Here is a 26,514-nt window from a genome sequence, read left to right on the forward strand (position 1 = left end):
TGACTAATAGAGAAAGAATGAACAACAACTACCTTTTTCGCAGAATCTACCAGTGAAATGTAGTGGGCAGTCGCACTGGAACGAGGTGGCCCCAGTAGGCAGGGAGAGAGGATGACAAGTCCCTCCGTTATGGCACAGTCCTTCCTGGCACACGGACGGTAATTCGGGGGAAATCTGAGAGGGCACAACAGGCTGAGGCAGCTCAGGCACATCAGAAGAAACCACATGGAGTTCTGTTGACAGATGTGGGGATACAGGGATCCTGAAAGGACAGAGACAACATATCAAAACAAAAAAATCGTGAGACTGAATTTTGCTACAACACTTCAGCTTCATTTAAAACAGTAGGGATTTTTTTGTTTAGAAATTCAGAATAAGAGTATGTGAATACATTAGTAATTCCCAAATCAAGCCCCCATCCTGACATCTAGCAAAAAGATAATGAAGGTATTTTATCCTGTGAGGGAGCAGGAAATAACCTGCACACATGTAGCGCAGTTCGTACGTGCTCTCATAATTCCTTTTTGGTGGATGTCAACAATGGAGACATAAATAAATACAGGTTTGTATTATTAAATATTTTATTGTTTGAAGTTACCAAATCTCATAAGGCTGTTCTGGAAGATATTACTTCCACAGAAGTCGGCTAAGCATGCATATGCAGAAGGCAAATGCTGTAATACAGCAATACAATATCTTTTAATTCATAGAAATAACTATATGGGGGGAGGGGAGAAAAAGAGAGATGGATTTGTTTTCATTTCCCCACAAATTTTGTTGTTTAGAATGACATTATGTCTCTCTTCTCCATGTTTGAGTTCTCACATTTAATAGACCGATATGGTAATCAGTTGCATCCTTTTTAATTATTTCCTGTCTCAAAGTTGAAATTAGTTAGCAATACCACCTGTTTGGCCTAATTATCAACTCTGTTTATCACTGTTTTGTCTTATCCAGACAGCCAAACTTGTAATTCACTAGAACTGTACAAATTTAAGGCTACTCATTTACTGACCAGAACACCTTATGTGCATCACACAAACTCCTCTGATGAGGGTAAACCAAAAGGAATCAGAAGTCTCAAGAAGCTTCATGACTATTGAGTAAGCTTGCACAGATAAAAAAATAGTTTCCACTAAATTTTACATAAGAGATAAACATTCTTCTTTCATTTTATGAAGTTCAAGAGGTTCCACTTTTTTCAGAAATCAACTTCTAATCCTGAAAATTTGCAATAGTAATCTAATAAAATGCCTTACTATTTTTACTTCATTGGTCATTTTAAACTTTCTGAATACTTCTCTTATGTCTTAATGTTGTGCAAAAAAAAAGCCATATTAGAGAAAGGAAGACTAGGTTGAACTGAAATGTCACTAACATTTTGGCCAAAACAGAACTTAGAAATTAAATACTTCATACAATGGTTTATAAGCATCACAGCCAGTGAAAGTCAGCATTGCTGTCAATGTGTTAAATATCAACAGCCCAATTCTTATTTTGGTGAAAATTGTGGTATAAACCTGCTTTATAAAAAAATTAAAAAAATCATATATTAGCTCCTGCTGCACCCTCCCCTCTCTCCTTGTTACTTAGTCTTGTATCAGCTAAAATTTCTGCTTCACCATATTCTAGAGGTTGGTGTATGCATTAAAAAGAAACATTTGAAAGGGATGATGCATCATGACAATAGAGCGTGACTGCAGAAGCAAGGTAGATGGGGACACAGCGGTGTGATGGGACATCTTTAGTGTGACTTTGCTTTCTCCACTCCAGCCATCTGTCTTCTTAAATCCAGCTTCCAAATTTTTACATATCCCATCTAGTCATGACAACATGAAAACTGATTTTAAAAATTTACTTTTTGAAATCCATGTTTTAGAAAGTACTAACAAACCTCATAATATTCTGAAAGAAAACAATATAACACATCCCAAGTACGTTGTCTGCAAATCTCGCTGACTGAAAAATCAGTTCTCTGAATTATCAGTACAGCACCTGTACAAAGGAACGATCAATGTTGATGTATCAGGAGCTGGTAGGAAGCTGGAGAGAGGAAAGACAGAAATACTTCAAGACAGAGTAAGTATCTAAGAGGACCCAGAGGAAGGCACAGTAACTGAGAATGGAGCGGAGCCTGGGAAAGAACAAAACGGGCACAGGGCTTATTTGACAGCCAAGGGGAGACATGCAGAGCAGTAACGGAAAGGGAAGCATTAGAAGGCGATACTGAAGCAGGGGCACAGGCTGCATCCAAAACATAGGATAGCCAAAACACACACACTGTGGTGGTTAGAAATGAGGACACAGGGCTTTAAAGGCAGTTAAAAGCCATCCATTTTATATGAGAGAAAAGCATCCAAAAAGATGGCAGACAATAAGAAGGCTGAAAACAAATCCCTAAAAGAATTTGGAGGCTGAGGACTTGCTGATAAGAGGCTTGGAATTTTAAGAAACTTCCTGTTTCTTTCCATTTGCGTGAATAGAAGAACAACATTTCCATTTATATGAATAGAATTACAACAAAGAAATTGTTGGGTTTATAACCATCCTTTTCTCCTAAGGGAAATAACAAACATGATCTTCATATGGGCTATTCCATTCAGAGCAGCATTAACAGTGCACTAACATGTGTGCTCTCTTCTACCTGGCTAGCACAGCAAATTGAAAATCCTTTGTCACCTGCTGCTGAGATTACAACCACTGATTAAAAGAAAATATCTTAATTTGCTCCCTAAATACAAACTAAATGTTTGAGAAACTGTGAACTAATAGTAGGCTTACATAAAGAATCAGACATTTACAGGAGAAATTCATTGGGGAGCTATTACTGGGACTTGGGGTTGATTTTTCTCTTCCTCCTGAAAAAAACAAACAAACAAAACCAAAAAACACCAACAATAAATAAAACTTGGGGAAGAATTAGGGCATAAACTAAGCTCTCACTACTAGCTATTAGAAAGGCCATTCCTCTAATGACAGATAATCCTACAGATGACCACTGCAAAATTTATTCCTCTGAATCTGGTCACAGTTACTGTCAGGGGTAAAATACTGAATGAAAGGGAACTGCCTGACTGGCAAATTGTGCATTCTTGTGTCCACTGGAAGCACCGATTTCCAGCTGTGGAAGTTTCACGTCCCCTCTCTGTCAGGAAGCTAAATATAGCTCTAAAATAGAATCACAGGAGTGTGCTTCAAATGAAATTTCATGAGCGCAAGTAATGCAGCCTCCCTTCATTTTTTGGTTGACATTCTAATCCACCGAGAAGAAAGAAAGGAAAGCTCCTTGGCAGGTTGATTTCTCCCCGGTTCATTTGCTAGTCTTTTGCAGGGTGTCAGCCTTTGCAGTGTTGTTCTGGATGTTTTGCTTCTAGATGGTGCCTGACTGCTTATGTGTCAGCACCTCTTCCAGGCACCCTGCGGCTCGCTGCCTTACTCCCACGGCAGAGAAGAGTTTGCCTGAGCTGGTTAGTGGGACAAATGTCTGCAGCTGCACTCGCAAGCCAGTCAAGCTGCTGCTGTGAATAAGGAATGACCTCAGCTCAACGCAGTTTAACCAAAACATTCATTTGAATAAAGAGTCGGGAAGTGTTTAAAGTAATTTGGTAATTGAGGTGTTAGAAGTTTTGACAAAGTGTAACAAAAATAAATCAGGCAAAACTTGATTCACTGATACCACACAACAAGGTCACCATTTTCTGGTTTTTTTTTTTTCTTTTCAATTTCCCAGCCTGTCACTGCCTCTCAGGTCAATAATGCACATGAAGATCTTCTAACTTGCTGCGAGCATCAACACATTCTTTTTAATCTTAAGATGAGCTCAGACAGGTGAGTTTTAGAGGCCTGTAACCTTGTGTTTCATGCCTGAGTGCATGTAAGTTTGAAATGCTTGTCTACGTATAGATGTTAGTGCAATTTGAAGTCTTGTTTATGTTATATTACATTCTTTACCACTCAAGGTGATGTACGATCAACTGAACGGCAGGAATATTGCCCTTACAGATCACGCTCGATGTTATGTTGTTAAACCAAAAGCACACACAGACTAACCAACTGTGCTTCCTCCTCCCCTACGGTCTCCTTCTCTTTTCAAAAAAAGCCTGAAATTATTAGTGTGTGGAGTTAGAGGCTTTGCGGATTAAAAAGTTAACATGCCGGATGCCCCACAGTGCAGGGTCTCAGCCTCTCCGGGGGCTGAGCTGGGTGTCGCTGGTTTAACCCCTGCACCGGGGCCAGTGACCGGGGCCGAGAGAGCTGCGTCTGTTCAGCTGGAGAAGGGAGGGCTCAGGGAGATCTTGTCAATTTGTATAAATGCCTGAGGAGGAGTGGAGCGCAAAAGATGGAGCCAGACTCTTCTTGCCGGTGGCCAGTGAAAGGACATGGGGAAATGGACACAAACCGAAATACAAGAAATTCCACCTAAATATAAGAAAAAAACCTTTTTTTTTTTCATAGGGCTGATCTATCTGCATAATGGATTTCAAACCGAGACCTGCAAAGAGAGCAGACTTGTCCCCAAAGTAATTCATTATCATGCTGATGGCAGCCACCTCTGCAGAAGCACTCTGACATTTTTCCATGAAGCAGGTTGATGAGACATGCAATGGCATGGGGCTCCCAATGATATGATAACATCTACACTGCCTATATCTTCTGGTACTCACGCACTTAACATTTTATTACTGAAGTAATGGATTTAGCCTTATCTGATATGAGTGCGATAAGGAAGCTTGTATTTTTAGCTTGTCAATAAAGTAATTTGTGCAGGGAAGCAACTGCTTTTATTTGCAATTTTCTTCGGTGGGGAAGTACTTACATGTCATTTCTCTTAGGTTGCGACAGAATATTATTTTAAGCAAATGTTTTAGATTTTTGGAGCCAAAAGAAAGATTTTTCAAGGGCATTAGTATGCATGGTAGAATATAATTTTTAAATCTTATGAAACTGACAACAACTGCATTCCATGGAAATGTTGGTTTAAACAGGAACAAAAACCCTAGTACCTTGCATGTAATTTGGCAAGAATGACAAAGCCTTTTACAGGCTGTTTATTTCACTGTTCACAACCATGTCAAGAAGAATACTTTAAATGGCATTTCACTGATTTCAGTGAATCCGCAGAACAGTATATCTGCACACTTACCCTACTGGAGAAACCACTTAAATCACTCGACACAGTAATTGAGAAAACAATTCAAGAGATTACCAGAGAGGGATTATTTTTGTTCGGCAGTTTGTATCTGAATCTTATTTCCTCACCCATCCCAGTCTTTGTTTGATTTGGAAGAATCAGGTGACTGTTTTCCTAATAGAGATGACTTATGATCAGGCATATCTCTTTAAAAAATGCAATTCTCAATATACGTTCCAGGCTATGAGCCCAGCTTCTCCCTCCTACTAAGCACAACATTTGGTAGCAGAACTCAGTGATACTGTAGTTTCAGCTTTCCATTTAAAAATTCGCAGTTGGTATAACATAATTTGCAACTGCTTTTGCACACACAGCATCTCATTTAATGGTGCAAACTCTTAGCAATGCAAATAATATATTCGATATACAATGCAGCCGAGGATGTGAGAATGCAATTAACAGATATGAAGTTTATGAAAGCTCGGTTTACAAATCCAAAGAAAAAGTCCAGGATGCATAGCAGTGCCAGATGTGGGAAGAAATGTAAGGTATGGAAAGAGAAATGAAAGAGAAAGAAGGAAGTACATGTACAAAGAGGTACATTCCTGTTCTGTTTGCTTTAAAGCATGTAGGTTCTATAGACTTTGAACTGATAAATACGTTAATGTGACACAGGATTTGCAGCAACAACTTTATGGTGAAAGTGTATTAGCAAAAGCCTTCCTAAACAAGACATTAAAGCAAGTCTCCCTTAGATGAATCTTCTCTAGATGATATTTGAAAAAATCCCTCTTAGTCCCTAAGTTTAGGACATGACAAATAATGGTTGTACTAGAACTGAATTTCTGTACCAACTCTAGTCCTCTTATCACTTGGCTTACTTGCAGAAGTGAGCGAGCACTGAATCTCTCAATTGTTCACACTGATCTTTACTTTGGCTTGGTTTTGCTGTTTCATAGCGTTCCCCATCCTCCCATTTAAGCCCCTCAACTTCCTATCATCCACACATTAAACTCAAGAAAAGGAGAACAATCAGAACTACTGAGCACTGAGTGGCCCAATGCGCAGATCATAAACTTTCTGAAGTTTAAGTAGATCTCAAATCTGTCTAAACTTTAGCTTTCTGTTTTACATTTAGTCAATAGTCACAGTTAGAAAACCTCTTCCCAGTTTCATTTTAGCTGCTGTTTAGAAAAACAGCACTTGAAATGCCCGAGTACTGCATCTTTTTGTTGATTTATGCAGCTACTTTTGTTTCTTGAAACTAGTGGTTTTGAATGGGAAATATACTTTCATTCCCTACTTGAAGATTCTCTCAGTAGATCAGAAATATTATTTTTCTAACATGGCACTGTACTTGTCCTTCTGAAATGCCTCCGCATGGTTAGAATGTAACCATTCCATCTCTGTCCTAAATGGCTGAGTTAATTGTAGTGGGTAACTTAAGGTCCTGTAACAGAGATGCCGTGAAAGCTACCTAAAAAAAAAAAATAAAAATACCACAATTCCAGAATAGAGTCACTATTGTTTACCAAAGCTTCTGTCTAGCTTCAAGGGCTAAAGACATTCTTCCACCTCAGTGTTATCATCCATAATTTAGACTCCAAAATGGAAGATCTACCTATGGAATATTATTGCACAATGTGTCTGTGGGGGACAAAGGAGAATCACTTCTAGATCCTGAACATGCAGCTGATTTCCTGAGTAATAATTAATCTCAGGCAAGACTTCTGCATTGTAACTCTCAGTACTGTAGTAGCCAAACCTTTGGTGTTTGCCCACAGTGCAGATTCTCCAGATGGTTAGAGCCTTGCCTTGCCAAGAAGGAAAACAAAGTCCTTCGAGAGGTGGATACAGTAGAAAAATCCAAGTCTGTACTCTGATGAATATTCTAACCCAAGGGATGGGGAACCATATGTAAACACATTTCATTTCACCACTCAACCCAATGAATGCTTGTTCCACGCAGGACAGACAGACCAAGGGTCTGGTCTGGGGAGTTCTTACAGCACTTCTGGTAGCAGACTGGCAAGTAATTCCAACAAGTTGTGGACACAACTGAAGTCAAGTATCTGATAAACCAGAACAGTGCTCTTACCATTGATGTGAAGACTAAAAAGGGAAAGCAGATGTGTAGCACCATTGGGTATGTCTTGTACAGTCTCATCTCAATTTCTTCTGGGCATGCCTAGTAGATCTTGCCCTCTGTGAGGTACACTTTTGAAGGATGAGTAGAGGCATTCTCAGACCCTAACTGGAGTGAGGGGGACTCTCAAGAGATTCAAAGTTCTTACAGAAATGCATGGAAACACACACTTTGGCAGACTGGACCTTCAATGCACCCTGATTACATTACAGATAAAAGGCAGTTTTGAAAGTACATACTTTGGTTTTAGGTGCCTCACATAAGAATAGTTTAAGCATCTAAATAATTATTACAGACAGAGTCCTTAATATTTTTTTGCATTTGTTTCCCAGTGTACTGAAGATAGTTCTTGCCTGCATGCAATGTAGGGGAGGCCTACATTGCTTTATAAACATTAATTAAGATTGCTGGATAGAGAGCATTTTGCTATTCAAAGACTCTGGGACTGGAGAGAAATGGGGATATAAAAAGGCACTGTATATCACACACTACTGAAATTACCATGAGAGCTGGCCTGCAAGCGAGACAGATAAGTAGAACTCATCAGTACAGGAAGAGTTAAAAATGCAGAGTACTGTTATGTATTATCTAGTCTTTCTTCCAGACTTAATTTCTAATTATATCTTAATGCTGGAGAATGGCTGGCATGCATAAACACAAACATCATTTATTCATCAGTAATCTCGCATTTAATTAAAATATTACTGCATTCTCATTGAGTGCATAAAGAAGAATGTTGTTAATATGATAGGTCAAAAAATCTCTGTGATATTAAGAGATAGAGTAAAAATATACACTGCTGAAAACTTCCTAAATAGTATTTTACAAGGTAACAGATGAGGAACTAAAATAATAGGTCTTTATGGACATTTTTTTTTTATGAGGGAAAAATGACTTTATAGCCAATAAAGCGTGTGTCACAGATGAGAGAGTAAACAACAGCCCATAGTGGATCTGAGTACTGGGATTTACTTAAGAACCAATAAGATCAGAGCTTTTACCCTGCTTGATTATCTCACACACTCCCTCATGCTCTCACTCCACCCCATGCCCCATTATATTTGTTAGGTCTCCACTTTCCTTCCCAAGAGGGAAGTTGTTACTGGTCTGGGAAAATCAGGTGGAAAGTCATGTTGATTCACACTGAGCCACTGCTCATAGTAAATGTTCTTTACTGTAGTAACTGGTTACCAGCCACGGTCCCTGTGCATCCCCTGATATTCATCTCCATGCATCTTTCTAATCTTCAGTACCTTCGCCACTTCCAGAATCTTTTCCTCAGCCAGGATGTTCACCTCCTTCTTTCATGGCCCCCTTCTTTTGTCCAAGACCACATCTTGTTTTCAGGAGCTCTTATTTTTCAGCACTCACTTTTCTCTCAAGAACCCCAGCACCCATTTTTCCCACTCAAAACAGTCTCTCTGTACAGAAGCACAATGTGAGATCAGCCTCCTAAATGGTGCTTTTATCTCATGTCTTTCTATTAATTGGCGGTTTCAGGATGTGCTACTTTTCTTTGGTCCAAACATTATCAAAAATTTACAACCACCTCATACTGATTGCAGCTATCAAGTAGGAGGCTTCTGTTTGAGGATTCAGAAGTTCAATTTTGGATATTCGTGTGTGTGTGTATGGTTACGTGCAATTATCTGCTGCCTGCTCTTGTTTACAGTTTAATAATTTCTTTTTTCCTAAAGCAGTATCATCTTTTAGAGTCTCCTAGTGTAAGAGGCAATGCTGGTAGATGTCTTTTCTCTGTTTCTCATATTAGCATGAAATGACTGTAAGGGTACACTAAACAAAGTTATGTTCTTATTAATGGGATTTTCCTAAAGGAAAGTTGTTAAATGCTGGAATATGGAATATTCTTTTTCATGCAGTTGGAAAACTATTTGAATTTTGACCACAATATGTTTTTGTAGTGAGCACTCTCATTTTACTTGAGAGTGAACAAATAGTGTAACAATGACAATGACAGCAGCAACAGAACAATCAATAACAAAGTAATTAACATGTTCAATATTATGACCTCATGTTCAATCTCTTTTCAATTCTAAATTCTCCAAGACATCAAAATGCCACCCGAAGTAGCCTTTTCGCTCCTAAATATTTGAAGAAATTTCGTCTGCCAATAAAACTCTTAGGACAGAATTCACTTTGTCAAACATTATCTGCCTAAGAGTTTGGAAACCTGCCTGAGCTGATCACCTTGGTTCTCTCTGCAGATGATCTATACGCAGAGAGAGGAATCTCCAGAATACCCCGTAGTAAGACAGGTGAACACCTTTCTCCACTGACTACAGATGGAACTGAACAACTTAACTCTGATGAATGAGGACAAATTCCTACTTCATTCTACTCACTATGTCACACTTGAAATCATGCATGTTTTGGTTATATAACTGAAAAACATCCCAAAACATTTTTAGGTATTCAAAATATTTGCTGAAAGCATTCCCTATGAATTGCCTACCTTTACAGCACAGGATAGAGCTTACTTTACCCTGTTACAACCTAAAGCCATCTTTCTAAATCTTTAAGCAATTTAAGTTTGCAATGAAGACATGGACATGACATTAATATTAGCAAAAGAATGTGACCCTGGTTTAGCAAAATCTTAAAACATGGAAAGCTAGTAACAGGCAACACTATCAAGACTGCAGCTGAGAATTTTTGTTATTAGTGTGAACAACTCGAAGAAAAGCGTAACAGCTCACAAAAAAGAAATGAGAGGAAACTCCAGGTGCCTTGTCAGCAGATGTGTGTCTTTGCACAGGAATCAAGCAAATGTCGCAGAAGAACAATGTACCACTGTCCTGCACTAAACTATTCAATTTTGGTTAGGACTAGGAAAACTTAAGAAGCTCCCTTTTCTTTATCTGGATGACTGTGCTGGTTTAGGCTGCAACAGAGTTAATTTTATTCATAGTAGTCTATATTTTGAACTTGTGCTTAAAACAGTGTTGATAATACAGAGATGTTTCAGCTGTTGCTGAGCAGTGTTTAGACAAAGTCAAGGCCTTTTCTGCTTCTCACCCCACCCCACCAGCGAGCAGGCTGGGGCTGCACAAGGAGCTGGGAGCGGACACAGCTGGGACAGCTGAGCCCAGCTGACCAAAGGGATATTCCACACCCATATGGTGTCATGCTCAGCATATAAAGCTGGGGGACGAGGAGAAAGGGAGGCCATTTGGAGTGACAGTGTGTGTCTTCCAAAGTAACTATTAGAGGTGATGGGGCCCTGCTTTCCCGGAGATGGCTGAACACCTGCCTGCCCATGGGAAGTAGTGAATGAATTCCTTGTTTGTGTGACGTGCTAAACTGTTTTATCTCAACCCATGAGTTTTCTCACTTTTACTCTTCTGATTCTCTCCCCCATCCCACTGCAGGGTGGGAGTGAGTGAGTGGTTGGGTGGTCCTTAGTTGCCAGCTGGTGTTAAAACATGACAGTGGTTTCTTAACAGAATAATGCTAAAAATGGATTATTCATACCCTCTGACCTTCTTATCAGCCCAAATACTGTGACATAACAAGGTCACAGGCAGGCAGCGAACATATTAAATGAAAAGTAGGTTGTTTTGAAATTAACAGGTGGCCAACCTGTCTGAGTGTAAGCTGATATTTTGCATCTATTGATCCTAGCAGCATTTGGTTATCTTAAACACTACCTGAACCCAAATGCCGTGTCATTGGAGGTTTAAGTACCTGGTTATTGACAGAAGTCATTGATCTTTCCAACTACAAAACAAGTTTCAAAGCAAGAGACAAAGAGGAACCTGAGGCAAACCTGGGACAATATTCTCAATGGCAGAATGAGCGAATACTTCTCATTGTTACCTTCAAATTGCACTATATTTCTCTGCGGTTCTTTCATCAGTAACTTTAAGTCATGAGGGGCACCTATATTTAAATATCGATATTAGCAATTTAACAGGGTCAGATTTAAGGATATCAGCCAAATCCTCATCACATCAACAAAAGAAGGCTTTTATGAAAGCTATCATCTGAAGACAATCAGAAGGTTAAAAGATACAAGAGATTACTTTGCTGTGTTTACCTTTTTACTTTCTTTTTTTTTAATTTACTTTCTTGGTTTTTTTATGACAAATTTAGACAACTCATTCAGCAGTCAAGATTCAAAATACCTAACCTTTTGATTTAAATGATGAAAATGCAGCCATGGCAAGTAGATTGTGCTTTGCCCATTGCAAAGGGCTTAGCAGGGCTTAGGAGATACAAATATACCTTTTTTAGTAAAAAATAATAAGTTTCTTCAATTAGTCAAATATAATGAAAACCTGACAAAGGCTTAATTATATGGCCATATTGCCAAATTAAAGCACTTACCTTACTCTGTTTATATTAGAAATTTATTCTTGAGGAAAAAATATTTACTCTAAATAAAATTAAACTCACTTGCCACTAGAACCATCTTGCCACTTAAGAGTTTGGAACTGGTGAATTTCTTTCATATACTTTAATTCAGTCGATAATATTTTAGATCTTCTGGTTTATGAAATGGATTCTATAATTGGTAAATGCTGGAAGGCAGTTATTGATGTCACACTTGTGTTTAGTGCCCAGAAACTGAAGAGATCTAATCACTTCCCTTCATTTTCATACAATACTTACTCAATTTTATAACATCAGTGAAACATGTTAGGCAGTTAGTTCTAATAAATTACTACATTTTCAATTGGCTAATGTCATTTGGCCTTCAGCTTTGCTCCTTACAGATGTAAAAATTTCATATTACCTCTTGTTAATTAAAGAAGGAATTTTTTTTGATGGTTAAAAAATGCCAACTCACACTTTTATGTCAACTAGGACCTTGTATGAATACTAGTGGTGGAGCACCTTCACCTCCTATGTACCTCTTAATTTTAGAGCGGGTGGAGAGAGGAAAAATGGGGAAATCTGGCTTCGGAAAGCTGGTCTGGAGCATGTATATCTCAACAAGTTCTTGCACAGCATAGAGACAGGTGGTTTTTTGAAGTTCATTTATGGCCATGTCCTCTTTTTGACACTGCTTGTAATTTTAACATCTCAGGGTCTTATGAGCTGAAATCCTTCCTTTTGTACATACATCCTACATGTAGATGACTTAAGATTTCTACTGTCTTTATGACCAACCACTGCTTCCTTTAAACTTCAGAGCTTCAAAAGAAATCCTCAAACCCATAACTATTATTGTTTCTAGAAATTTACCAATGACTTGAGAAAGATGTGAGTAGGAGCTGAAGACAACACAAATTTCAAACTTCTCTTTATATTGTATGTCTGATTTTGAGTGAATTGTCAAATATATACATGAATACCTACTGCGGTTTTGCACAGATAAAGCAGTGATTCCTGTATACTGTGAACATTCTACACATTACAGAATTTGATCTTCTGAGAGCCAGACTTTCGTTTGTAACTATTCATGTTGAAGCATACACATATATTCTGAATTGCTTCTGCTCTGGTTTCTGCTTTTCATATGCCAGTTTTTTTGAAGGAAAAAAAAAAAAAAGATTTCTTTATTCTCACACATACAAAAATCTGTCTTGATTTTTAGGTTAAATTGCCAAAGCATATTCTCTTTACCCGAGAGCTGTGATTTCACTTTTAAAGAAGCAAGGAGAAAAAAGGAAAGGATACAACAGGATTTAAAGCTGTTCTTGTTCTGAATAGTTACTTCAACAAAGATCAGCAGCATTTTTTTTTTAAAATGTTATACTAGTGTTTCAAGGCTGCAGGGGGCACTGATGCACTGTTTATCTACAGTACTGCAGAGCAAGAGTCAGACAGGATACGATTTAACAGTCCTGCAGGTTACAGATACAGAAAAAACACATAAACTATTTATAATCAATTTAGGTTTTGAGAAATTAAGTAATTGTAAAATATTTGTATGAATTTTGGAGATGAATTAATGTTTCTTTTACTGGTAAATATATTTGTTTTTCTGCTGCAATCAAGTAGTTGTAGAGGTAACACTTTTCTTAACTTTACAGCCAAGGTCCCTTGAAGGATGATACATCTTTCTACTATTGTATTACTTAACATTACAGTCTTAAACAAACAATCCCCATCCCCTGTAGAAAATAAAATTTTCCTTAGCAGCTCCCCAGAGAAGCCCATTTATTGTCTGTTGATAATAACTTGTTTATATATTAATCAGCCAATACACATACTATCTGATTCACAGACACATTTAACTAAGAATGTATTACATTAAGAAATAATAATATATTTTAAGAAATAATTGTATATTTTATCAGTTTATTCAATATTTTCTATTTTAGGACCTAAGAATGATGGCATCTAAGATGCAGAGATTTCCTGATAATAAGAATGTATGACAATTTATCACTTAGCAACATACGATAGACATGCAACCATGTCTGTATCATCTACTTTACATTCAGTACTACTTATTTATTCTTTATTTCCTTTATGCACACAGTTCCTTTCTTCTTTTTTAATCCAGCTTACATCAGAGTTTCATTTCTTCTGTTCATCTCAGATCTTCATATTTCCTGCAGTTACAACTGTACTAAGCCTAATAAGTTATGGCTTTCTGGAGAATCCTTTCTAGAAAGACATGTGGTCTAATTTTAACACAGCAACAAATGAAGAAGCCACCACTTCCATTGGTAGCTTGTACCAATTATAATCATCATTACTGTTAAAACTGTTTTGGTTTATTACCAATTCAGATGTTCTGGTTACAGCTTTCGGCCATTGGTTCTAATGTGCTGGTCTCTGCTGAGCTAAAGAAACCTCCTCTGCGTCCAGTGCTTCTCCTCATTAAACATATGTGTTATCTTTGTTTACACTGTAATTGCCTCAGTCATATTTTAGCAAAAAACCAAAGAGACAAAGAGACTGAATTCTTGAAGTATCTTTCTGCACACCTTTTTTAAAAATCCCACCAATTTCTGTGAGGATTTTTTAATTACACTTTTCATCCTTTGTACTTTTTAGGTACTGCTCCAGTGCACACTAGCACACAATTAAATACTGTACAACCAATATCAAAATCAATAGTGTAAACTGAAATGAAATTGTGTCCCTACTTTCTTGTTCAGACACACTGAAATCACATTTATCATTTTGCTTACATTGAGCTGCTTGTCTACATTAACTAAAAATAACTCTTCAGGACATTGTTCTTCCTTTGGGGATTGGCCAGTTTAAAGAACTACTTCAGATATGAGGTTTTATACAAACTTAATTTCAAAAAAGTTACTACATATTTCCTTTTTTTAACCTTTCCTTTTGTTGTAATAATTAAACCTGCAATGTTTGTGCACTTTTAGAGGAATTTAATTTTGTTGCAAACACCTAATATGAAGTTAATTGCATATTAATATGTCAAATTATGATTTATAGGTTCACAATGCATATCACTACAATGGACACCTTTTGGATATGAATCAGGGACTTAAAAAAATCTAGCTTTAAAACTTGGATTCTTCAATAAGTTTTAGATCTGAAATGGACTGTTGTTATTAAAAGTGCTCTGCCAAAAACAAGATCAAACCACCTTTTTAGTTATAAAACATGTTCAAAATATTTTTCAAAAAGTGGAATATTATTTGTGATGGATTTTATTTTCTATAAAAACACACAAGGTTTTATGATGTTGTTGATTGTTTCACTTCTAGCTTTGTTAAATGAGATTTTTACAAACCCACAAATACTCTATAAGTCATGAAGTCCTGTGGTCTATTCACTGACACAATGAAGGACACTGAATGGACACCAGCAGAGAGCTGCTAGACAGAATATAACTGAACTTCCAAACTTTTTCTTGACATTCTGGCTGTTAGCAGTTGAAGGCAACACTTATGATTTCTTATTACTTCAAATTCAAAAGTGAATCTCAAAGGTGACAGAAGTCAAAGAGAAAGTATTATACTGATTCAAGCTTCCAGTAGGCTAATTATTCCTTTCAGTAAGACTCCCATTCTTACTTATTCTATCTAATATGCCTCTATTCACAATACAGCCTGGTATAATAAAAAGAGAAACTACATCTCCATTACGAGGCACTCTCTGCATGTAACTTGGAAGTCATAGAAACCTGCTCCAAAGTTTAATTATTTGTGAGTATGTAACAAAATGTTTTTTTCTTTATTTCTAGATTTCTGTAATTGGAATGACATCAAATGCTAGCACTAAAGCTAAGTGTCACTGTGTCCAATAAGGAAAGCATGCAAGAGAATTTCTTTTGCTATTAGATTGTTTTAGATAATTCCTCCTGTTATATATTCAGATTTTCTGAACCACTGCTCATATTAAAATTAAGAGCAGATGTATAGGGAAATATTCTTGAAACAGAATTCTGTCAAACCATCCATGCACCCATCTGCAAGGTTTAGATGGGCAGAACAAAACTGAGATTATTTTTTCTATTCTAAGACAGTACAAGAATAGGGGTTTATTATTCACATACCTGTCTGGCTAGAAGCCCAAGCGATTATTTCAGGAAGCTACTGAACCATACCACTTGATGTCTTGTGTCACTAAGATAATTTTTCTTAAGCATTAAGGTAAAGTTTCCACAGAGTATTTCAATGGCTATGGCACATGATATTAATCCTGTGAAAAATACATGTAGTGAAATTTTAAGAACTTTGAAAAATGGCTTGAAATATAGTTTTTAATTTGTGAATCTGCTCTGGTTTTTCAGGAAAGTTGGGATGTTCTCAACCCAATCCTTTTTTTTTTTTTTAATTCTAGCAAAAACCTATTTTCATGTTTCAAATATTTTTTGTTTTTAGGGGAAGCTGTGCTGAAATCTGAAATGAAAACGTTACATTCATTCATGAAAAAAGAAGTCTTTCTTGTAAATCTTAAAAAGGTATTTTCTTGATGCAAATTTTTTCATGGTTATACATTTCAAAAGCTAACATGTTCAACCACAGCTCTTTCACTGACAGAATTTCTAGGGAAGTATAAATACTCAAAGCAATTTAGCAGAAGGTAACGAACACTGTCGGTAACCTAGAGAGCAACCCAAAATGTGGCAATCTGTAGGGTTCCTGCAACTATGATCTTTGGTGTAAAGCAAAAAATAGGGGATCCTCCTCATTGGCTGGATCTAAAAATACACAGCTGAAATTGTACCCCTCTCCACCCATCAGATTACCATACAATCCCCAGGTAAGAAAGGCTGGAAGACTGCAAAAAGCCTTTTAAGCTATCTTGGCATTTCGAATTTTGATCACTCTTGACACTGAAGAAGCTTCAAGTACAGAGAATTCACCATATTGTCCTTTAGACTGTAATGCCACCCCCCCCGCCCCCGAATTTCCGTACTGCCCCATGCTGGTCCTCTGAGCTCTGTCACATCCTTAAATGTCTTATCTGCTATGTAAGAGCTTGTGGTGATCTACTGAACAGGCACCTGATAGGCAATCTCTCTCATTTCCATGTTTTAAGAATGTGCTGTGAATGGATACGGTTACTTCATACACTAAACAGTTGTCTGTGGGACTTTGAATCTATGACTCAATGTAAAGAGGCCAAAGCAGATACAGATTTTTTTGTTGTAACAGAAGTCTTTAAAACATATTTCTCCTTCCTAAAGTATTCATGTAGCAAATTCAGTTCTATGCTATGAGTGTTCTGATTAAAGTTTAGCACTTTATTTTACTGATACATAAGGGGATCAATTTATATGCAATGGTTAAGTATTTGGGGTGGAAGAAGCTTTATGCATTCCATTAATAAATTTAGCAATCATATGGAGTAAGAATCACCACTAACTGGAGATATCCAATATTATATAACTGCACTAAAATAGATACAAAGATGTGACATGAGTGCAAAATAGCATTTCTCCAGCACTGGAACCTTTTCTTTAGTGCATGCAACAAAATACATTATAAAATAATGAAGTATACATCAACAGTAGTAGAAAGAAAATTTCATTAAAAAACCAATGAGTCTTACTCATAACAAATTTTCCTTTCTGTGAAACTGTGTCAGTGTTTTCCAAAATATTTAATTGAGATATTATTGATTTGTAGTAACACACTGCCTCAGACTTATGCATTGGCATGCATACATTGACATATATACTTGCAAATGGCTCCTTGATAAAACCAGAAGAAAATAATGCATCGTATCCTTTAAGTCCTGCCTTATTAGCTTCCGTGCAGGTACCTGGCAATTCTAGCAGAAATCAAGATCTCATTACAATTGTTCATTACAGACACAACCAAGAGGCAGTGACTGCCACTGAATTCTGTTGACAGAATTAAGAAACAATCCTCTGTTGGTATAATACACACACCTAAAGTTACAGAAGGGTAGGTAAGGTCAAGTTAAGCATCACCAAATATTATTGTTAATCTTTTAGAAATAGAGAGCTCCCCCAAGAAAGACTGGTGCTAGTTTCCTGGTATGCTGATGAGAGGCAACCTTTTCCAGAAATAGGGAGAGACATGTAATATTTACAGACACACATTATCTCACCTGCATGTATTTGACATACAGATTTGTCTAATATCCATCACAAACAATTCTCACAGAATACTTCAAAAGGCTGAGCAAAAGGCTTACATATCAATTTACAGAGATTTTGAGGATATGTAACAGTAGGAAAGATTAGATCTGTCACTTTTTTTTTTTCTTTCCTTTTCACCATTGAAGTCTGTATCACTGAAAAGTCATCATCTGAACAGGAATGCCAAAGAAGGAAGAAAAAGTAAGAGAAAAATACCCAGAATTCATGTACACACACAGAACAGAAAGGAAATTGCACAGGACAGCAAAACTCACAAAGGAAAAGAAAAAGTTGCAAACAAATGTTGTAAAAGACGAGGGAAATCAAGAAGGGCAAATCAAGCAAAGAGGATGAAAGTCTATAAAAGCAACTCAGGCACTTGGAAAAGGCGGAAGGGGCAATTAGAAACACAGAAAAAAGGTTATCAGGTAGCAAAAGCACAGATGAGAAAGAAAAAAAGTAACAAAATAAATGCATAAAGAACAAATGCTTGTTACCAATCTCTACGTTAGAATTGCACAGAATTGTTATTAACGTAATATCAAGCATCATATATGTGGTGAATACAAATGAATGATATTTCTGAAGCTTTATCTTCAGTTCTGTACTTCTGAAATATTTAGTCCAATCTCTATGTTAATCACAGAAAACACAGAAAACCTGTTAAATAAATAAAACTATGCAGTGTCAGTATTGTCCATTCAACCATTTTCTTCTACTGTGTCGAGGAGCACTATATATTCTTTTTTTTTTTTTTTTTTTTTTGGCTGTTTCAGAATTAAGCACAGAACTCCAAACTGTTAACGAAAAAATATGAACATAACTACCTATGCTAAGATGTACGAGTACAATTTAAAGTCTGAATAATCTATCTTTCACATATAACAGAAGCTCAATGCTTCTCATAGGACCTTCATTTATTCACAAACTAAGATGTAAGTAGACAGAGGAGCTTAAGTTTGGAATTCTGTGATTTCCGTTTCAGGTGTAAGCCAGCTTATGCATTTGATGGAATTTAAGTTTTTCAGCTGAGGTGGATTCATATGAAGAAATTCTTTAACCTTACCTGAGTCTTGTATGGGTCTTACGATGAACTCTAACGTACAGTACGCACCACTATAAGCATTTCTCCTTTACCAGGTGTGGAATGGTAAACTGTTTGACTTTCATAACCAGCTGAAAAATAACTTTCAACAGGCCCAACTTTCCAAAGTATGCAGTTCATTCCAAGGACAGAAATCAAGCACCTCAGACGCCTGGTGTTAGATGCTGCAAGCTGTGATGGTTTATAATATTCTTAAAAAGCAGGAAGTTCCATAAAGGAAGAGACATGCTGAGAAATTGCACAGGAGACTGAACTTCACAAAGCTGTTAGGGGTCTGTTGGGATGTTTGTAAAAATATCACAGAAAACTACAGAATGGAAAGGGGACTACTCACACATAAGGAAGGGGATTTAAAGCTTGTTGGAAAGCGGATAAGTGAGGGGAAAGTGGAACTGAGGGCTTACTGAAAACATGTAGAGATTGCCAAAATGTATTGCAAAGCTCCTGAGAAAATTGCCATGCATTAGGAAACCCATCAGTTCTCTTGATGGAATGGAACTTGGGTAATACACATTCAAGAGCCTCTTTCCTAAATGCAAATAGCAGAGTATTCGCTGAAATGAAGCTCAGTTTCAGCCTGGAAAAAGAGATCTTAAGATAAATTATCAGCAAAATAAAATATTAAAAAAAGATCAACGAAAAATCTGTCTAATGGGCAGTAATTAAGAACTCAGCTTATTAGCTCCTGTCTGTGAGTGCAAATCAACCTTGTACATTTGCACTCATCAGTAAGACTTCTCTTAGGAAAACAGGAAACGGTATTTTTCTGTTTCCCAGTAAGGAATTTCTTCAAAAACTAACAAATCATGGCTTGGATGGATATATGTATATGCATATATGTATGTATATGTATATATTTTATATGTGTGTGTGTGGTTGGAACCTTGTGATGTACTACATGCAGTAAACTCTTACAGGAATATAAAGCAGTCTAGTTCCCAGACACCAAAACAGAAGCGAGCCACAGTAAACACCAGCTTTTAATACTGGGACTCAAAGCTTCATTCGTATCTGCCAGCTGTACTCTACCTGAAAGTGGTAGCCATTTTTCCTGCAAATCTATTCCAGTAACATTTTTCTGAAACACTTAGAGAAGCTTTATATTGCATTAACATATTGCAAGTATCTTACTTGCTTCAGAAGGAGAAGAAAAAAATAAAAAAAGGTTTCATTTCTTAACAGATCTCATCAGATATCCATCATTTCCAACTGTCTCTTCTGCTACTGTTGGCCATCATACAGCTGCTTTCAAAATTGCCTATATATTCATAGCTCTGAGACAGGAATAGTTTAAACAATCTTAACATAAACTTTTACAAGATTTAGATAAGTATATAGTCTAGTGTAGTTCTAGAAAACTACTTATTGGAGGCTGACCTTTACTGATTGACAGGATTCCATTATAACCTTTCCTGAAAGCAGAAGCTGCATAGCTCAGAGGACTTTGATGGCTGCAAATCTGCTCTCAGAGAGTCAAGCTTAAATTAATTCTCCTGCCCATACTGTTATTCTTCCATGTCCTACTCCACTTTGGTTACATCTTATGGCAGGAAGCTCTGATGAGCCGTTAGTACAATACAGCCCTCTTAGCTGTTCTCTCATCCCCATGGTATCATGTGTTGCAGCATACCTATGAACTCCAGGCTTAAACAGTGATGCATGTGATTAGCAGAAGGTCTGAGCCATGACCTTACAGATTAACTGAGTTAAGGCCTCACACCTGAAACCTCAGTGCTTCTGAGCATGCACAGAAATCCTGCATCTTGCAGAATGATCAAGGTTATTATAAGTTTTAAGGTCTTTGATTTATCCAATTGCCCAGTGCTACCTTTACCAATCACCCTCTTGAATTTAAGCATAATTTAGTACCTGCTTCCAAAATTACATGAAAGGCAATTTCCACATTGTCCCCATCTCCCATTTAGTTCTGCCAAGTTACAATTATTCTCCTTCCTTTGCAGTGTATAATTGCATTGCAAAATGTGAATGCTAAAGGAACGAACAGCATTCTTGCTCTATATATCTAGGGCATTTTAGACAGCAGATAGTGATACACCTATGCCAGTGAAATTAATCTTATTACTTCATTTTTTACATTTCTTAATTCTCAAAAATTTTTAAACAAAAACCTAAATTGCATTGATCTCTGAGACTAGCAATGTGGAGTATATACTATCCTATGAAAGGTACTGACTTGTCCTGAAGTAGTGGTGCCAATAGTTTTGAAAAGGTTAATGAACTCTATCTAAAATTTGTTTTTGAAAGCTCTCTATATTCCTTGCACAGATTAGTTCATCCTTTTAGTATTTTAAAATTCAAATAGACCCAGTTAAAAAAATGGCAGAACACATTTGAGTAAATTTCAAACCTATTAAAAATTCATAACCTTAAAATTTACTCACAAGCCCATACACTTTAAGAAGTTTCTGCATGTCTCCCTTTGGCTGACCTTCTACACCACAATAATGAAGTAATCCGTGCTGCTGGGGCACCAAGAAGTAAAAAATCCGGCAGGGTAACTGAACGCCACTAGAGTACAGCTAAATATGCAAAAGCAGAGGTATTCAAAAATATTAAAAATCTAACCCCAGGTGATGATAGGTAGAAGATCAATTAAAGAAAAATTACAACAGCAAAACCAGAAATACTTAGTGCCACTGGATGATAAATACAGGGATGTTCTTTCAGGAAGAAATTGGATTGCTTTGTCTGCCACATTGTAGAGTACTCCGTTACTGCCAGGCAGCTCCAACTGTAGCAATATTGCATCAACAAAACCATACGAATTCTGCAAACACTATGTAAGTACACCAGGCTTTCTAGCAGTCGGCAGCTACTCATATTTGCAACATATATAATCCATTATTGCCCTTTTAAGCAACTTTCTTCAAGCACTTTCTCCTTTCTTCTCAAAACAAGTGTCCCTTCCCAAGAAGCCTGTCTTGCAAAAACGCAATGGCAGATGTGCTTCCTACACACTTTCTGGGAAGCAGAATCTGTATGTAAGAATTCATAGCCATATTATACTGTCTTCCCAAGTAACAGTTACACGTGATGGAGCCCTGCTTTCCTGGAGACGGCTGAACACCTGCCTGCCCATGGGAAGTAGTGAATGAATTCCTTGTTTTGCTTTGCTTGTGCATGTGGATTTTGCTTTACCTATTAAACTGTCTTCATCTCAACCCATGAGTTTCCTCACTTTTACTCTTCTGATTCTCTCCCCCATCTCACTGACGTAGGAGGAGTGAGTGAGTGGCTGTGTGGTGCTTGGTTGCTGGCTGGGGTGAAACCATGACAAGGGGCTAGTGGTAGAAGTGAGTAGAGTCTAGATCTCATGGATCTTTAATTAATGATCTCGTCAGTTACCAGTAGCTATCTAACATACTGTTTAATCATGTGCACAAACATTAATTAAACTACTCTGTAAATTTTAGGGAAAAAAATAAAGCCATATAAAAAAAGGCTTATGCAAAATTCTCCAGGGATGCAGGACATATGTCCTATGACTAAAATCATACTCTGTTCTGACAGACTTCATGATCTACAAATGCAATTCATGTCTACTTTCGTTTTCCACTTTTCCATGTTCAAACATTTTATATGCCAGAATTGAATCCTGATCTACACCATTGTCTGTGTATAGCCTTTTATTTCAGTCAATGCATGACCAACAGCCATGTGAATATGCAAAAATGAAACCAAGTGGGCCTTTTTATGTATTCAGAAACAATGCTTTCCAGCATTTTTCACAATCTCATACACAGTAAGCGTAGCAGGAAATCATCAGTATTTATTACAAGATTAATGGAAATCCCAAAACCATCAGTAGAAACACAACCAGCACATCAGCCTGCTTCCCACTCCTGTATTTTGTTGTGGATTATCTTGCTTAGTACACTGTGTTTCAGCATTCTTGTGTGAAAACTCACTCTATATAAGCTGTCAAGCTTAATTGAACTACTCTGCAAAAAAACATCTTACATAAAGAAAAGGCTTCAGAAGCATAAAAGAAAGCACAATATCCAGCTATATAATTTTTTTTTTTGGTAACCATTGTTGAAATTATCTAAAATGGTCACCCTATTTAAGGAAGAAAGCAAAATCATCACAAACAGTTTCCTCTGTATTGAAAAGGCACAGAGGGTAGTTTACCTGCAATTGTCAACATTATTTCTTCCCACAGCATTAGAGAAGTTGAAAGGTCCCACTTTATTGATTTCTGTGACTTGTATACAACCAGTGAAATTGTAGACAGGTCCAGGTATCTACAGAGGAGAAAAAGTACACAGTTCTTTTGTTTGTTGCCGTTGTGATCAGTTTTAAAAATAATTAAGTTTCTGCAAAAGATTTGTAAAATAGTTTAACCCTACTCCTAAAGAACCCTCCTGGTCTCCATTTTTCTCTAATGAAATTATGTATTTTTTTAAATAAATGTGAAAGGAAATCACAGCAAGATAAGCAGTACTGAATGAAAAATAAACTCAGAGTTTTGGACATAGAGGCAGCACCATAGGTATAGTGAGACACCAGCAAAACTGGACTTCTTTAACTTTAATTAGGCATTTACTTTTTATAGATGAACACAGGTTATGGGGAATGGCAAACATGGAAGCCTTGAAAAGTCTAATTTTAAGTTTACTACTTCCCTGCTGAAAAGATATCTAGTACCACTAATCATGTTTCAAAGATGCCTAAGGACCTACTAGAAATGAGATTCACTTGTAGATGCACTGAAAAAACTTGGAACAATAAACTGTTATGCATATCTTACCATCTAAACAAGTAACACTGACACAATATGTTGAGATGTTATATAAACAAACCACCCAAAATGTTGCCACTGAATCTTTATGAACTGGACCACTGGACTGGGACAGGTTCCTGGTCACACCAGATCACATGTACCTGTCCTTGGGGACACATAACAGGTAAAACTCTATAGTTTATGTAATAAATATCACACCAAAATAGGAAAAAAGAACTGCTCGGACTGTCCATGAAGATGAAAGTCATTCACACATTCGAATGGGGCCTTGGGAGACTAGTCAGGAAGAAAACACCAGAAGAGTGGAAGAGGGCATGACCTGAGGCACAAAATGGCTGCTGGTCATAAGCCCACAGGAGGAAAAACAAGTCTTGGCTTGGTCCCTAACACTGCAGAGGACCTGTTCCTAACACTGACCGTGAAGTCAGGTTTAGATACCTGCAGAAACAACAACAAGAAGTCATTGAGGTCATAATTTCATACAGGAGGGCTACCTAAAAACAAAGGGATTTTTAAAAGGAAATTCAAAGGACTACCTCAAAGGGTAAAGCACATGCAGATGAATACTTAAAACAAACTATCAGAGGTTCACATAAAATGTAAATAAACTACTAGGAAAAAAAGGCTTTAGAGACCCTCAAAATCTGGAATGCTTAAATAGCAAGGTACAAAATGTTTATAATGGCTAAAAGACATCCTTTAAAAGTTGAAATCATGTCCAAATGAAGGAAAATAGGAAGTTATATAAACGTTGGCTGTGAAAAAATCCAATAAAGCAGTCCAGGTAAAGAAAAATAAAAAGATCTTGAGGAACAATTTGCTAAAAGTGTAATGGTGAGCAGTAAATGCTTTTAAAAACCCAACAGGAGCAGTAAGGCTGCCAGAAAGGCTGTAGGGCCAATAGACCATCAAAGTATAAAAGGAATGTTCAGAGATAAGGCTCTAGCAGGAAATGTAAATGAACTCTCCAAATCAAAATTTAATGTAGAGGAGCTCTAGGAGGTTCCTGTGCCAGAACTGCTTTTTAGTAGGGATACATCAGAGATCTCAAATTCAATTATTACTGGAAAACGTTTTAAAATAAATTAACAAAGTGAACCGTAGCAAAAAAAAAAAAAAAAAAAAAAAAAAAAAAAAAGAAAGACCAAATAATGTTTCCCCAGAAATCCTAAAGGAAATTACTGTGGTCATCACTTAAAATTACATCTTAGACATGTAGACATGGATTTTGAAGGTTTGGATTTGTTTGGTGGGGGGTTTGGATTGGTTTGGGTTAATTTGCTTTTTATGATTTGGGAAAGGGGGACAAGGCTAGGAAATGCAAGGGCACACCTCAAACTATGGATCAGTAAGTCCCGGTTCCATTTCAGATAAACCATTAAGAACTACATTAAAGAACAGAATTAACCGAAAAATAGATGAACGTAGCGTACTGGGGAATAGTTGTGATGGTTTCTGAAAAGGGAAATCATAACTCACAGGAGGAACATTGAATATGTGAAAAAGGATGCCTTGGCATATAGCCTTTCATTTCCAAAAGGCTTTTAACAAGTTTCTGTGCTAAAAGATTCTGAAGTAACTCTGTCACCCTGGGATTACAAGGAAGGCCTTCAATAAATGACGAGAATGGTTAAAGTAGAAGCAGAAGAAATGGGAATAAATAGTGAGCTTTCTCAATACAGAAGCCCCTAGAAATTCCCTCAGCGGCCTGTATTAGGGTCTGGGCTCTTCAGCGTATTAACAAGTAGCTCAACATTTCCTGCATTACTCATGATAACAAAAACAAAATTCACAATATGCAAAAATTTCACAGCATGGAAAAACCATAACGTATGTAAAGATGATAATACATATAAGAGTTCCTGAAGAGAGACTGACTATATAGACTAGGATTCTTTATTCAGGAAAACCCACTACCAAGGAGAGGTAGAACAGAGTAGTGCACAGACGAACAGAGAGTTTTCAGTTTCTCGCAATACAGGATCAAAAGGACATGAAATTACATAAATTACTGTGAAGATGAAAGCAAGCTAAAGGGCATACTTTTCGTACCACTCAAAATTAGGCTGTGGAACTCTGACATAGGGTGTTGTGGACAGTATAAATCTAAACGGGGTCAAAAATTGGTCAAATTAATGGGAAGAGATTTATCCAAAATAGTCTTCCTCATGTCTTTTCTAATCATTAAAGGTCACAAAAAGAATGATGGTCTCTAGCCTGTATATTTCCCTTCTTCCTTACCAGCCAGCAAAACATGTTTCGTATTGTGATGGCTTCTTGCTGTGTGCAGAGCCTTGAGGCAAAGCCACCTGCTCTTTTCATTAAAGGAAATGAGATCTTGAAAGACTGAAAGATTTTAAAACTAGGCTTTACTAGAACACAGATTACTAAATTAGAATGTGGCAACCATTTAGAAGATTTCTGATGTGCTAGGTGAGATAGATAAATCTCCCACCTCCCTCTGTCTTTGCAGGAAGGGTCTTTTCCTCTAGTCTTGATTTTTTAAAAGTTTAGTGACTTTGCTGTCAAAAACGTTTGGTGTTCCAGATGAGCACAGTTGCTTCTGGGTCCCAAGGAAAATTTACTTTTTGCCATCACTTCTACAAGATGGCTAAGAGTCACCTCCAAGCTTTAAGTAAGCACCCTGTTCCTCTCAGGACTGCCCCAGGTTCCTTTCCTCCCACAGGCTTTCTGTGTGGGGCTCCCACGTTGCCCAGAGAGGTGGTAGATGCCCCATCCCTGGACACATTCAAGGTCAGGCTGGACGGGGCTCTGAGCAACATAATCTAGTTGAAGATGTCCCTGCCCACAGTAGGGGGGTTGGACTAGATGACCTTTAAAAGTCTCTTCCAACCCAAACCAT

The 26,514-nt window shown here is 37.2% G+C and overlaps 1 protein-coding gene across 1 annotated transcript in view; it reads right to left on the bottom strand.

The window, feature by feature from the left end:
* The window catches only part of EYS (eyes shut homolog), a 944,860-nt gene that overhangs the window by 248,272 nt on the left and 670,074 nt on the right, over nt 1-26,514 (bottom strand). The window contains exons 35-36 of the mRNA XM_075087034.1: nt 23,039-23,151; nt 33-262 (exon numbers count right to left, since the gene is read on the bottom strand). Of these exons, the coding sequence (XP_074943135.1) occupies nt 33-262; nt 23,039-23,151 (343 nt within the window). The remainder of the gene's footprint in view (nt 1-32; nt 263-23,038; nt 23,152-26,514) is intronic.

This window comes from Phalacrocorax aristotelis, chromosome 3, assembly GCF_949628215.1.
Source record: "Phalacrocorax aristotelis chromosome 3, bGulAri2.1, whole genome shotgun sequence".
Taxonomy (NCBI): domain Eukaryota; kingdom Metazoa; phylum Chordata; class Aves; order Suliformes; family Phalacrocoracidae; genus Phalacrocorax; species Phalacrocorax aristotelis.